This window comes from Balaenoptera borealis, assembly GCF_965194805.1.
Source record: "Balaenoptera borealis genome assembly, contig: HAP1_SCAFFOLD_2101, whole genome shotgun sequence".
Lineage (NCBI taxonomy): Eukaryota > Metazoa > Chordata > Mammalia > Artiodactyla > Balaenopteridae > Balaenoptera > Balaenoptera borealis.
In genome coordinates this window covers 26,716-41,053 of record NW_028122172.1, presented here as the reverse complement: position 1 = coordinate 41,053, position 14,338 = coordinate 26,716, and the positions used below count along the sequence as shown (strand labels likewise).

General features: G+C 45.2%; 1 protein-coding gene across 7 annotated transcripts in view; it reads right to left on the bottom strand.

The window, feature by feature from the left end:
- The window catches only part of LOC309622321 (uncharacterized protein), a 30,040-nt gene extending 15,989 nt beyond the window's left edge, over positions 1 to 14,051 (bottom strand). For 5 of the 7 annotated variants that reach the window (XM_082409430.1, XM_082409429.1, XM_082409432.1 and 2 more), the window contains exons 1-2: positions 9,427 to 14,051; positions 5,586 to 5,676 (exon numbers count right to left, since the gene is read on the bottom strand). In XM_082409430.1, the coding sequence (XP_082265556.1) occupies positions 10,474 to 11,187 (714 nt within the window). In that variant the 5' untranslated portion in view covers positions 11,188 to 14,051 and the 3' untranslated portion in view covers positions 5,586 to 5,676; positions 9,427 to 10,473. Of the gene's footprint in view, positions 1 to 2; positions 2,481 to 2,508; positions 4,760 to 5,585; positions 5,677 to 9,426 lie in introns of those variants that run through there. The other 2 variants (XM_082409433.1, XM_082409434.1) reach the window with 2 other exon arrangements.
- Between the last annotated feature and the right edge of the window lie 287 nt (positions 14,052 to 14,338).

The following is a 14,338-nucleotide window of genomic DNA, read 5'->3' as shown; positions in this document are numbered from 1 at the left end:
GGTAGACCATATGTGTCAATGCCGACAAGTTCTACAAAACATGTTTTCCTTACAGTTGAGTTTTTGTCTCAGTCAAGCCTGCTTGGGAAAAACTGTACCTGAAGAGTAAGGCAAGGTGGACGGCTGCCTGAGACTTTCCTGTCCTGTAAACTCCTGCACACTCTCATGTCAAGTGCCAGGTAAAGGTGTCTGTATACTAAAGACCCTCCAGGTGCCTTATTCATTCCGCTCCAGGTATTGCTCAGTCACCTGCAACTCCCTAACGCCCCTTTTCTTTATGTCAGACCTTTACTTAAGTGGCTCTAAAGAAACAGCCACTCTGCCACACCATAAGCTGCAGCCATCAGCCAAAATCAAAGTATCTTATGGCTGGTATAGTGGGTTGGATGGTGGCCCCCAAAAGGATATATCCATGTCCTAATCCTTGACTGTTACCTCATTTGAAAAAAAAGGTTTTGCAAATGTCATTAAGGATCTTGAGATGGGATTTCCATCCTATATTATCTGGATGGGTCCTAAATATAATGAAAATTGTACTTATTATACAAGAAGGGCAGAGGGACATTTGAGATAGACAAAAGAGAAGATACAGACACAGAAAGGGGGTGATGTGAAGACAGAGACAAAAACTGAGTGACGTGGCCTCAAGCCAAGGAAGCTGGCCACCACCAGAAGCTGAAAGAGGCAGGGATAGAATCTCCCATAGAGCACCTGTAGGGAGAGCAGCCTTGCTGACGCCTTGATATCACACTTCCGGCCTCTACAACTGTGAGATAGTAAATTTCTATTGTGTTAAGCCTCCAAGTTGATTAGTCTCCCAGCAAGCACGGGACACTTACACAGCATGCATTAAACCTGTTCTAGGCTTCAGCAGTTTACTGCACAAACCTAAATATTTTCAAACAGTCAAAGGTCTCAACATCCCACCATACATTAAAGACCAAGGCACTAGACTACCTTCCTTGGCAGTATCAAAATATTTTCCACATGGACATTTTCCTCTCCAAAATGTCTGCTCCTTTCTTTTTATTTCTCAGTGTTCCCAGGTAATGCACCAAATGTTAGGGTCTTTTAATTACCTTCCAGCAAGTACAATGCCTTAATTCCATTTGGTTTGGAATAAATTAGGAAATAAGATAAAAGAGAAAAGATGGAGGGCCGAATATTCCTGTTACTGTTGATAACCCTGGCTTGAGAATCCAGTTTCAATGAAATGATCACATAACGGAACCCCAGAATTGGGCAGATTTACTAACTAGTAATACACAGAATGAGAGAAACAAGAAGACACTCACTCACACTCTCAAGGGAGAGAACAGAATTAGTCAAGGCAAGCATGCTCACTTAATTCTTTTCACGCTTTCTATATAAGTCACTTGATCACCCTGGGGCAGAGTCAGTAAAGAAGCAGGGCTGAAATGACCCTAAGAGCTCTCTTGACAGGACTGAAACATCAGGAGCAGGAAAGGAACATTCCCTCACTCCCCACCACCACCACCCCCAGCAGTAAAAAATGATCATCCACATTGACAATGTAAAAGAAATCAGAAACTACACTAACTCTGATTCACTCTTAGTGTACCAACAGCTAATCAGGAGCCTTGTGCAAAAGCATCTTGATTAGTTGCTAATAAAACTGTTTAGAAGCAGACCCCTCCACGTGCCTCAAAGGGAAGATGCAGACCTGTATGCTTCAGGATTTTCTCACCAAAACCCCACACAATTTCTTTACTATTCCAGCCAAGTATGGCCTAGCCCTACCCTTATCCCTGTTTTCCTTGGTTTAGTAATAAAGAAACATAGATGGAAATAAAGAAGAGCTATCAGGTAGAAAGATATAAAATAGTGGGGAAAATAATATAAGTGAAGTCAAGTACCACCACCATTTACTAGAAGTGAACTTTCAGCACCAACATTAATATTTTTTCCTGTTATATCTGTAAATGATAATAACTAATAGGTACATAACAATTTTCAATTTAATCAAATCTCATTTTTATAACTAACTACTTCACAACAAGTAACATGCTAAGGCAACATCAATAGATGAAAAAAGGTAGTCCCTGGCCCCAAGGAATGTTGCCCAGGAGAAGACAGAGATATGTAAAAAATAAAATTACAATGCAGTGTAGCGAGTGCAACAATCAGGCATGCAGAAGTGCAAGGGCAGCAAAAAGGAGCGTGTGATCACAACACTAAAAAGAAGACTGCACAAAAGACATAATATGTAAATTGAGTTTTGAAAAATGAAGTGAGTTTCCCAGGTGCCCCATAGGGAGAAAGGAATTCTTGGAGGAGGGAAAATGAAGACAGTGAATTGTTCATATAATCCAGAAGTGAAGTAGGCAATGGCAGAAGAAATGACTGGACATAGGCGTCATGAATACTTGTGTGTCTGCATTTTAGCAAGTCCATTCTAAAGGAGACTTGGAGGATCAACTCGGGGGTGGGGGGCCGCGGGGGGACAGAACTAGTCATTCCTGCAAGAAACACTGGAACCAGCTTCTACCAACCCACCAAAAAAACAACTTCAAAGGCAACGTGGTATCACAGGAAGGGCTTGTTTGTTTGTTTGTTTTTAGTTCATTAGGCCTCACTTAAAATTCTGATTCCACAATGCACTTTCTTTGGGATCTTGAACAATACTCATAACCTCTGCAAGTTTCAGTATAGTAAGTTTATGTGATTACCTTCATCTGTAATATCCCTGCGTTGCAATCTTAATGGAAACTCAAGTTCAGGCCAAAGACAAGTTTCTCTGTGACTTCTCCTCTGTATTGATTCAAAAGCCATCTCTCCCGTCCTCATTTGTCTTCTCTTATGGAATCTCATAAGAACTTCTAAGACCTCTTTGGTTTTTTGTTGTTGTTGTTGTCTGTTTGTTTTTTAATTGAAGTATAGTTGATTTACAATGTTGTGTTACTTTCAGGTGTAGAGCACAGTGCTTCCTTTTTCACATTCTTTTCCCTTATAAGTTATTACAAAATATTGAGTAGAGTTCCCTGTGCCATAGAGGAGATCCTTGTTGTATCTATTCTATGCCTTCTTTGAATGACTGTAGCACTTGTTGTCTGTATAATTTTTATGTCTGTTGTGGCTTTGTGACTGAAAATGAAAATTTTCTATTGTTCATGTCCTGGCCCTTCCTTAGAAATGTGTTCATTTATCTATTTCATATTTATTGACTACATCTTAGACACCATGTTAACTGCTGGTTCTAGATGTTAGTAAAATATAGACCTTCCTGCTCAAAAGGTCACAGTATTTGTGGGAAAACAAAAAAATGAACAACCTATGTCTCAAAGAGCTTTGTACGTCCCAAAGAGAACACACCTAGTAGGTACAATAAGTACATGTATCATACGTAAATGTATAAATAGTTAATGGGATTAAAAACTAGAGATAACTGCTTTTCGATTCTTAGGAAATGATGATTGTATTTCACCAGGAGCTCAATGACAGTCTGAGAATGAGGGCTTAACCCCCGTCCTGACTCACTGCATCGCTTTCCTATATAAAAATACACAAGTCTGTACATACACTCTAGAAAAAGGCTTATCTGGCATGAATTTCAGATAGCAAGAAGAAAACTTCAAGAGGTTCAGAGAAGCATCCAGAAGCTCACATGATTATCTGGCACTAATACAACTTGCTTGACAGGAAAATAGAGCTGTAAATCTCACAAAATTAGATGATCTTTGAAGAATTTCAAAACCTCTTGCTATTAATTGGAAATCCTAGAAGAACAGCTTCTTTTAAACTATACTGATAATACGCTTTACAGCTTAATATTCAGCAGCCTATGTTTTGGCTAAGTGAGCTTCAGAAAAGAAGGAAACTTGTGGTTTAGTTCCATTTACTCTGGAACTTCTGGTCAAAACATCTACTTCTGTGCTCAGCCATCTCATCATCTGTAAAATGGAGGCAACTCTAAGAAAACATAGTGACAGAGATGTTGCACAGCTTCATGTGTCATTGTCTTCATTTGTTTCAGAAAACCAATCACATCTAAGCTACGACTGAAAGAGTGCAATGTTATTTGGGGTCATCTAGTGCAGCTCTGTCAAAGTAAAGAAAAGGAAAGGGGCCTAGAATAACTATAATTTTCCCAAGAGGACACAATTATTTTATGGTAAATCTGGGTCAAGAACCCTGATCTCTTTGATGCCATTCCATTGTTCTTTCATTGGGTTCTGAACAACCCAGAGAAAGAAAGAGAAATAAAATTCCTATGTGCTGTGTCACTGGTACAGGACGTGGCAAGATTGGAATTGGAGAACTACATATTAACAGGTATCTGGGAAATTCTTCAAACTAATTGAGATATATACCAGGTACATAAAAAACAGTATGTATTCTCAAGATGATCCTGTGGAATGAACAGAACTGGTAACTGAAGGTGTGTGTGTGCTGCAGTTCCAAACAGGATGGGTGAATTCTTGTTTTCTGGCACCTTGAAGACTCCACCCCAACATACATATTAAAATAAAATTAACATTTCAACTGGGTCATATTTAATTCTGCATGCTCCTGTAAGTCAGCAAAATATTCCATATACCATTTAAGTTGTCACTCACTTTTTAACTTGATTTTTAATTTCTAAAAGTCTTTCCAAACACAAAACAGAGGTTGGAAAATGGTATATGGGAAGCTGCAGAGATGAAATAAGCTTATTTCATTTGGCATAAAGATGAATACCCAAACAACTTCTTCATAGCTGAAAGTGTCCAAATCTGCTATCTTCATTTTGTAGTCAAGGCTTCCGGAAAAATATGCTAACGGATTCCTAATTACCCAAAGGCCCCATATCTGTTTCAGTAAGTATCATTATATATTATGGAAATTTTTCTCAGTGACAGAGAAAGACATCCTGGCTGAACATCCCCCTGCCCATGACACAGAGATAATGGTCTCAAGCTATCTTGAAGGCGCTGGAGCCTACTTTACCCGTTACTAATATTAATGGAGGACAAAACTTAATATTCTGTTTGCTCTGTATTTGTTAAATCACTTCTGCCCTTCATTAAAATGGATGGCCCATAATTGAGTCTGTAGTGTGTGTATCATTGGAAACTGAACAAATTTTTGTTGGTTTTATTAATGTCATAGGTTTCTAGGGAGGGTCTACTCAATAACTAAGTCTAGTTTCTCAGTTACCAATAAATTATGATGTAACTTTGAATAAATTAAGCTCATCATAAAGGAAGGATACTGATAGTTGCTACTACCCCTTCACTGAGGGGCTCTTGTAAAGCACTAAATAAAGTAACAGAGGTGTATATGCATGCATATATTTTCAATGATATTTGTACACACTTAAAAAGAACTCTACAGAATGCATTATAAAACTCTTGATGCTGTGTGTCCCTAGTTCCCAGCTCTCTCATTAAAACTACTTAAATGAACAAAATCGTATCTATTAGGATAGCTATCAGAGTACTCCAAATACTACTTCTTGCAGTACCCTGTCCCAACCCTTTGCCTTCCTCTTCCCATTAGTCCTTAATTCAGAAACCCCAGAGATTTGTTCATTAATTTAGGAACATATTTCTTCATTCAGCCAAGAAAATTGATTGATCCCTTACCAAATTTCAGGCACCCTTCTTCAGTATGTTTTATAGGCATGTTCAGGAAACACAGCAGTGATCAACACAGATGAATATAGCCTCTCTCGAGCTGAGGGGAGAGACAAAAGTAAAGAAGCAAATATAAAATCATAAGTTTAAATATGTAAATAAAAATTAAATAAATGGGTAGAATAACTAGTATATCAGCTAAGTGCTGGAAAAAAACAGCAAGCAGGGAAGGGAGATGGAGATTGTTAGCTGGTAGGAGGAGGCTGCGATCTGAAAGTAAGTGATCAATGAGGGCTTTCTGGGGAAGATAAAATTTAAGAGGGAACTTAAGGTTGTGAGAGGGAGCAAGGTGCATATCTGGGAAGTGAATAGTACAAGCATAGGGAACAGTCAGATGGAAGGGCAATGAGGCAAGAGTGGGTTTGGAGTATCCAAGGAGCAGAAAGGATGTCAGTGTGTGGAAAACAGAGGGAGCAAAGTGGAGAGGAGAAGGAAACAGTCAGAGAGGAAACAGAGGCCCAGATTTCTAGGGCTGTGGAGGCACTTTGAGGACTTTGCTTTTCCTGTGAAGAAGCCATTGAAGAGACTTGGGTGACATGATCTGACCTGTTTTAATAGGATCTCTCTGGATGCCATGTTGATTAGAGACTGTAGGAGAATAAGGACAAGCCCCAGAAGACCAACAGTTGATTCAAAGAAGTGATTTACTCAAAAATGCGCCTCCTCCTCAGTGAGGACGCAGAGCCGGGATCGGCAAATACTGGCCACAAATCAAATCAGGCGCTCAGCCTGGATCTGTGTGACTGTGAGCTAATAATGGTTCTCACGTTTCGAAAGGTTGTTGAAGAAAAAAGGGGAGGAGAAGCTACAGAAACTGTATATGGCCCACAAAGCCTAAGACATTTAAAATCCAGAAAATGCTTTCCAACACCTGATGGAAGGCATCTGGCTGGTAGGAGGTCCTCAGCAAAATTTGGAAGAGGAATACATGAGTCAATTAGTTCCTGAAAACATTGTAAAGTGACAGGTGTCAAGAAACATTTATGCCTTCACCCTTAACCTTCACAAATGATGCCATTTCCATTCAGCTATTGAAAAATATATTCTGGCTTTCAACACAATAAACCAGAAGGCATTTTCTCACATAAGCAAGGTCATAAACAACTGTCAGCTAAAGTTGAAATAGCAACAAATCAAATAATAACACAAAACATTTTTATAGATTTTTAAACCTTACAAAGCATTTTCATGTTCATTATCTAATTTAATCCTCAAATCAACTCCATGAGATAGTTATTATTTTCCTATTAGAAATGACCACATATTAAATCCTTAGTGATTGCTCAAGAAAAGCTGAAATCTTGAGTGTTACATCTATTAATGCCAAGGTTGGGTGTTTTCCGATGGGAACACTGGATGCTAAAATCAACAGGGATTTTCAGCTCAAGATGGCAGACTAGGAAACCTTTACTTTCTGTTCCTCCTGAAACCATATTTAAATAAAACTGTAGAAACACCAAAATTAAGCAACCAATAAAAGCCAAGACATTGTGGAAGTCATCAACCACAGAAAGATTTCAACACATTTCGAGAAGGCAAACAATGAAATGGAGGAGCCATGAATAAAATCATTAAGAAAAGACTACCCTAAGTAGGGTCTGCACAAAGCCAGTCAGCTTTTGCTGAGCTCTGGTTATAGTCAAGGGCAGAGGAAAGAAGAGGGGCTGAAAACAAGGAGACAAAAATCATTTTAGGAACAAAAGTTCATTTAATGAGCTCCAGGGAACACTCAGCCTGCTGCCATACAAACTCATGAATTACAATGGATTGTTGGTAAGCAAGACAAGAAAACAGGGAACAAACAAAACAAACAAAAATCAGGACATTGTTTCTTACTGAACTCTTCTCAAATGAGATCAAGGAATTATGGTTCAATGCCACAGCTGTAAATCATTTCTGCTCCTGGAGAGGTTAGAAAGGGCTTATAATATTTACCCCTTTTTTTCAGACAGAATTTAGGTCTGAGCAAAACCTTTTGTGTCCTCAAACCTCAAAGTTTATTGGGGATGGAAGTCCAAATTAGCTGTCACATATCATAAAAAGAATCTCATGGGCAGAGGGTCAAACTAATTTTGGAATATATGAATTATGCCCAGTGTTATTTTCAATAGATTTTAAACTAAAATATATAAATAAATTTTTACTCATCTATATGACTCTGGGTTCTGAAACTTCTACATGTCACATGCGTGATACAGAACACACAATGTCAGCCCCAGGAGAGAGAAAACACTCCAATGAAGCCAAAGAAACAAGTTTCAAACAAGGTAAAGTGATGTGTAGACCAGGATTTTTCAATTCTTTCCTGTCATGCTGAAGCTTCCAGCTCCTGAATAACAACACATGTTTCCCTTGCCCTAGACACCCAAGAGTATGTCTCCTCTCTTGGGCATAAGAATCGCTAGAGTTACATATGTGTAGTAAACAGTGGACCCAGCTGGCATACTCACAATGACCAAATTGTGTTGATCATACTTTAAACCAATACGTCGCTCCACGATGAAGTTGCAATAAATGATATATTTGCTTTCCAGACATGAATGAGATGCCTTACTGGATATACTCCAGGAAGGCCAGAGAAACTGGAATAACTTACTGGTGAATTTCTTTCCGGATAGCCCATGATTTATCTAGAATATAAGCTTTACATATCTGGATCCTTCAAACTAGACCAAAGGGAAAATCTGGGCTGCAAGCCTCAATTAGAAATGTGGGGTGCTGCTATGCTGACAACTGGTGCTCCCTGACCTGTATCTTCTGAGACTAGAACCCAGTGTGGTGGATGAGCAATTCATGCGTTGAACAAAAGAAGACCTCCTACAGGGCAGTGTATGTGTTCATCACACGTATGGCACTTAGGGCTAAGTACCATAAGGGCCACAAGAAAAAAAAAAAAAAAAGTAACACATGAAGCATATATGATAAGGAGGCACCACAGTCCAGAGCACGAGCTCTGGAATCACACAGCCTTGCTTCGAATCCTAGCTAAGCCACTACCATCTGTATAACCTGAAGAACAGTCGAAGGTTTAAATGTTGTTTTACCAAATTTTGAAAAAGAAGTGAAGAAAGAACCTATCTGCCAGGAAGGGACATCGTGGGGTGCAGCACCCAGTCGGGTCAGGGCTCTGCATCCCCTGCTCAGAAACCTTCGCCACCTGGCTCCTGGTGATGCTGGCAGCTGAGCAGCCCTGGAGAAGGTGCTCCCGTCATCAGGCCTCGCAGAGAAGCGGGGGAGGTCCCTGGAGGAGGCTGGCCACAGCCTGGCAAGCTCTGGGTGCCTCCTGCACTCAGCTCTGAACAGGCTCTGGCCCCTGGGCCCCTTGTGGGGGAAGGGCTGGCCGATACATACGCAGGGCTGAGGGGCCTGCAGAGCCGGTGCCCAGGCAGGGTGAGCTCTGCAGGAGAAGGCTTCCACAGTCCCCAACAGTCTCCGCATGGTGGCCCATACGGTGCCAAACACCTGGCACCCACAGCGAGAAGTCCCAGCCACTAGAAAGTCCAGAAGGGGTCGGGCTCTGGGGCCCCGCCCTTTGCCCTTGGGCCGGGGTTTCTCCACGGGCTGGGCTTGCATGCGCCCCCCGCCCCACCCCCTTCCCCGCCCACCCTTTCTCTGTGACGGGTACAATGGACATGTCACAAGCGCCAGGCTGAGCCATCCAGTGTCCAGTGCGTGCTAGACCTTGAGAGGAGGTGAAGCTAAGGAGAAGCTCTCCCAGTTTCACTCTGTTCTCGGATCGCTTGGCGCACAACCGGTCCTACATGGGCAATTTACTATGCAAATTTCGTACTTGGCTCCGCCACCGCCGCCGGCCCCACCGCCCGCCCCGCCGTGGGGCCCCGGTGGGCTGTCACCCGCTGGTTTTGCCTTCCTGGGAGGCTGCCACATCTGACCGGGACCACCCTTCTGCTCCAGCGCCTGCCATCTGCCCTGAGCAGGGAGTCAACATCAGGAAGCTGGTACCATCCAGTCACCTCCCACTGAGGAGACGGGGGCTGGGGAAAACAGGGGCAGAATGGAAAATGACAGCCTGGGAAGGAGGTGAGAAGAGGGAGGTGAAGGTCCCATCCCATGCCATGGTGTCCTCTGCCCCAACCGCATGCTGCTCCCTGCTGCTGGAGAAGCCAACAAAAAAAGTGCTGGGTGAAGACCACCGGCCCAAATCACCAGGCTCACCGATGTCTGGGAAGGAGCTGCAGCGTGAAGAGTCTTCACGCATCCCAACAAGAAGCTCCTCTTCCCTGCTATCTACCAGCAGTAGGCCCTGGAAGCGGAAGATTCCCCTGCCGCTTTTTCTGCCGCTGCCAAGGCTGAGGTCGCCCCCGTCGGGGAACGAGGCACTGACATGGGATCGAGGTGAGCTGCCCCCTCCTCCTAAGCTTCTGTGCTTAGCTGCTGCCAAAAACCCAGGCACCTTGGAGAAGAACATTCAGTGTCGCTGGAAAAAGATCCCCAAGAATATAAGGAAGGTCCAGCCACCGTCCCATGAAAAAGAACCCCCAACACCCATCTGTGTAGATTCTACCCCTCCTTTATACTTACCTACCCCTCTTCCAGTCCCTACCATCAATCCCCCTATTGTAACTGGGCAGCCCATGACTTCTGTGGCAATCCCTTCCACCAGCATGGTCACGGCATCTGGAAGTTTGACCTTGCAGCCTAGTGTCTACACGGACACTACTGCCCCTTCCCAAGCTGTCATTGTTAGGTCTCCCCCAGGTTTCAGGGTGGAGCAGAGGCACCCTGCAGGGGTACCAGTGTCCATCACCCCACCTGTGCCAATGGTCCCCTGCGCCACCCCAATTTTTAACCATCCCTTTGGCCCCCAAACCAACCCTCAGCCCATATTTGGGACCTCTGATGGGCAGCAGAGGGCCTCTCTCCCTGGTGCTCCTGTTTTCTCCAGCCGCCCATTTACGGCTTCAGCTCCTGTTTTCCCCAGCCCCCCATTTATGGCTTCAGGTCCTGTTTTCCCCAGCCCCCCATTTACAGCTTCGGCTCCTGTTTTCCCCAGCCCCCCATTTATGGCTTCAGGTCCTGTTTTCCCCAGCCCCCCATTTACAGCTTCGGCTCCTGTCTTCCCCAGACCCCCATTTACGGCTTCGGCCGTCATTGGTGCTTCAGCAGGCAGCAGCTCTGACACCAAACCTATGGACACCACACCTCCTTCCCAGGCTGTCATTTTCCATTCGGCTCCTGTTTTCCCCAGTCCCCCATTTAAGACTTCGGCCGTCACTGGTGCTTCATCAGGCAGCAGCTCTGACACTGTACCTATGGACACCACACCTCCTTCCCAGGCTGTCATTTTCCATTCGGCTCCTGTTTTCCCCAGCCCCTCATTTACGGCTTCGGCCATCACCAGTGCTTCAGCAGGCAGCAGCTCTGACACTGTACCTATGGACACTACACCTCCTTCCCAGGCTGTCATTTTCCATTCGGCTCCTGTTTTCCCCAGCCCCCCAGTTACGGCTTCGGCCGTCACCAATGCTTCAGCAGGCAGCAGCTCTGACACTGTACCTATGGACACCACACCTCCTTCCCAGGCTGTCATTTTCCAGTCTGCCCCTGTCTCCAGGCAGAACCAATAGACATTTCACAGGGCTGTTCCTAGTTCTGGGAACACACCACCCAGTGGTAGCAATGCCTCAGCCCATGCCTCGACTCATTTACCTGCAACGCCGGCCAACAGATAGACCAACACTTCAAGCTTCCTTAGACCCAGGTCTCCCGTCTCAGGCCACATTGGGGGCCAACGATGGGCAGAGGCCTAACGATAATTTTCTATTGGGAAACCCAGCAGCCTCAGCACAAGATAAAGTCCTAGTCGCTCCTGCAGCCTATCCACCGCGAGTCAGCATCATGCCGTCAGCTTTGCCAGCTTCCCTATTCGCCACCACCAGCAACATGCAGCCGGCCTTTGGCGACAACCCAGGCATTCTCCCCAGGGCTGTGTCCGTTGCTACTGGCTTCGGACTTGCCACCAGGATGCCCAGTACTGGGGACAGTAGCTCGCTCTTTGCCGACACCACACCGGGCCCACTGTTCAGGGGACCTGCAGCCCCTACGGCCGGTGGGAGCCTTGGGGTCGGTGTGTCAGCCCCAGGCCTCACTCACTCACAGGCATCCAGACCACTTAACTTCGGGGCAGGACTAAGTGGGGCACCCAGCACCGCTTCTGTTCCTACTTCGGGCCAGACAACCTGCCATCTACCTGACCACGGCAAGGCTGCTGCACTAGGAGGGGCAGGAACCATCCCAGCATTTGGGAACATACCTGATTCCACCTTAAATCCAAATACCTGGGGCCTACCTGGGCTGAATACAGGTGGTACGGTGATGGCAGGGAACAACACCATCCCCACGATGGGAGGCCCTAGGGTTCCCACTTTCCGTCACTGCACACAGGGCCCATCTGGACGTAGAAAATCTACTTTTAAAAGTTCCATCACCAAGGAGAAGAAATCTGTGTCAAGGGACATGTCAGTTTCCACCTTCCATCAGAGCACACCACATCTGTTGGAGTTGCAAGTGTGCTTACCACCCGTGGGTTTCAACACACTTCTAGTTCTGCCTTATTTCCAAACACAAGGCGCCCGCCTGCCCACAATCCAGGTGGTGGCCATCTAGGAGGGAACAACATCATGCCCATGACTGGAGGACCTGGTATTCCCGCTTACAACTGGGACCCACCTGGCCAACACACAGGTAGTGCGGATGGAGGGCACAACATCTCACCGGTGCTGGGAGGCCCTGTGTCAATAACTGCCATCAGACTTGGAACCCATCTGTGCTGAGAACCGGTGGGGGGGGCGGCATGGGGGACAGCACCACACCTGCTGTGACTGGATACACTTCTGGTGCCACATTCATACAAAGCACCTGCCCACCCGCCCGGTCAAAACCCAGGTGGTGCCATGGGGGATAGCAGCATCCATATTTAGAGAGGAACCTCCACTCTCAGGAAGAACACTGGGGTCCCCGAGTCAGGACGCCCCTCTGACTTAGACGAGCCAGCATTGTGTTTGCAGGCCCCTGGTCACGGCAGCTGTGCCTGTGCTCATAGGAGTCTGGCAGCTGCATAACCTGCCCAGGGCTTCATAGGAGCCACCAGCGAATTCCTTTCTTCTATGAAGAAACTCAACAAATGAAGAGCAGATCTTATTCTGCAAACTGTGTGTCACCATGAATGGACTTTGCCTCACTGGAAAGCGGCTCAGCCCCTTGAAGTGAAACTTAACCTCCTCTCTTCCTACAGCAAGCCGGAGGACCACACCTCAGCGGTGTGCAAGAGTGTGTGTGTGTGTGTGTGTGTGTGTGTGTGTGTGTTGGAGGGTGAGGAGCATATGAGCTCACTTCAGAACTACACCAGACTTGAGAAGTTCCAGTTAGGAGAATGGAAGAGAGCTGGCTGTATCATCCACTGTGCCATCCCTGGCTTGCCTGTTAACTTGGCGGACCCAAGCTCCTGGCCAGTTTTCCCTAGACTTGGAACTGGCAGGATGCCCACTGCTGTTTTCAGATGCTTCCCCTCCCCCTATGCATTTGCCTCAATGGGCCCTTCTCTTTCCCAGCTTTATGTACATATATATATGTCAATAAAACCTTGTTCATATTAATCTGCTTCTGTTTATGTGTCTTTACTCACTGACTCAGCTGTAGAGGAAGAACTGACATATGTGAGTGGTGATGTGTGAGCCAGACTTAAGACACCAAAATTTTGTGTCCCAGTGACTGGGATGTGGAATTAGGCACACATTATGGCTGCATGTGCTGACTCCTGAAATCTGTTTTCAGTGTAACGAGTGACAATCAGGAGGAACTAAGGTCCAGAGGAGGGAGAGATGGGGTGACTCACCCTGGCTTCTCTATATGTCTCTCTGTCCTCTCACCACTCTGACCACACTGGAGGCTAGAGAATCCCTGATGTGTGATAAGGAACCACACTTAATGACTGTACTTTTCAAAAATGTTGAAATGTCTTTTGGGGCATCTTTTTATTCAACTGAGACTTAGGCCAGTCAACTTCATATATTCCCTTTACACCCAGAGAGGACAGATTTGGCATCCAGGTCCATGTGTCTAGAGAAACAAAGGAAGAGTTCATACCTGCTCTGTAATTATTGAAAATTTAAGTTGACCTCAAATGTACCATGTTGCTTAAAATAGCAGAAAAGATCCTCTTTAATAACTGGCTTGGCTCTGAGCTAACCCACTAAAATATCAAATCACAAGAGTGACAATTGTGCCCAGTTCTGGCTGGCCCTAGAGTTCTACTGGGCCTCAACCAGGTTTAATAATGGCAAAATTCCTGAGTCTGTGCAGCCTATCTTCCAGTTGGAAGGGAGAACAGAAACCCATGTACATTCTCTGGTAGGTTCGCCAGGAATAAATGCTATGGAGATTAAGCAGTATATAGTGAGGTGAGATTGTGGGCAGAGAGGAGCAAGGCTTTCAACGTAAACGGTAGACAGGATAAGTCTTACTGGGAAGGTGGAATTTGAACAGTCTAGAGGGAGGCAGATGAGTCAGACATCTGAGGGAAAAGCATTCCAGATCATGGGAATAACCTCTGCAAGGCCCAGAGGAAGGATGCCAGTGTCCTCAGGGAAGAATTAGTAAATAATGTGGCTGGAATAGAGTCAGCAAGTAGGAGGGAGGGAAGGAGGAAAGGAGGACAGAGAAGATGTGTGTGGAATTCCCTG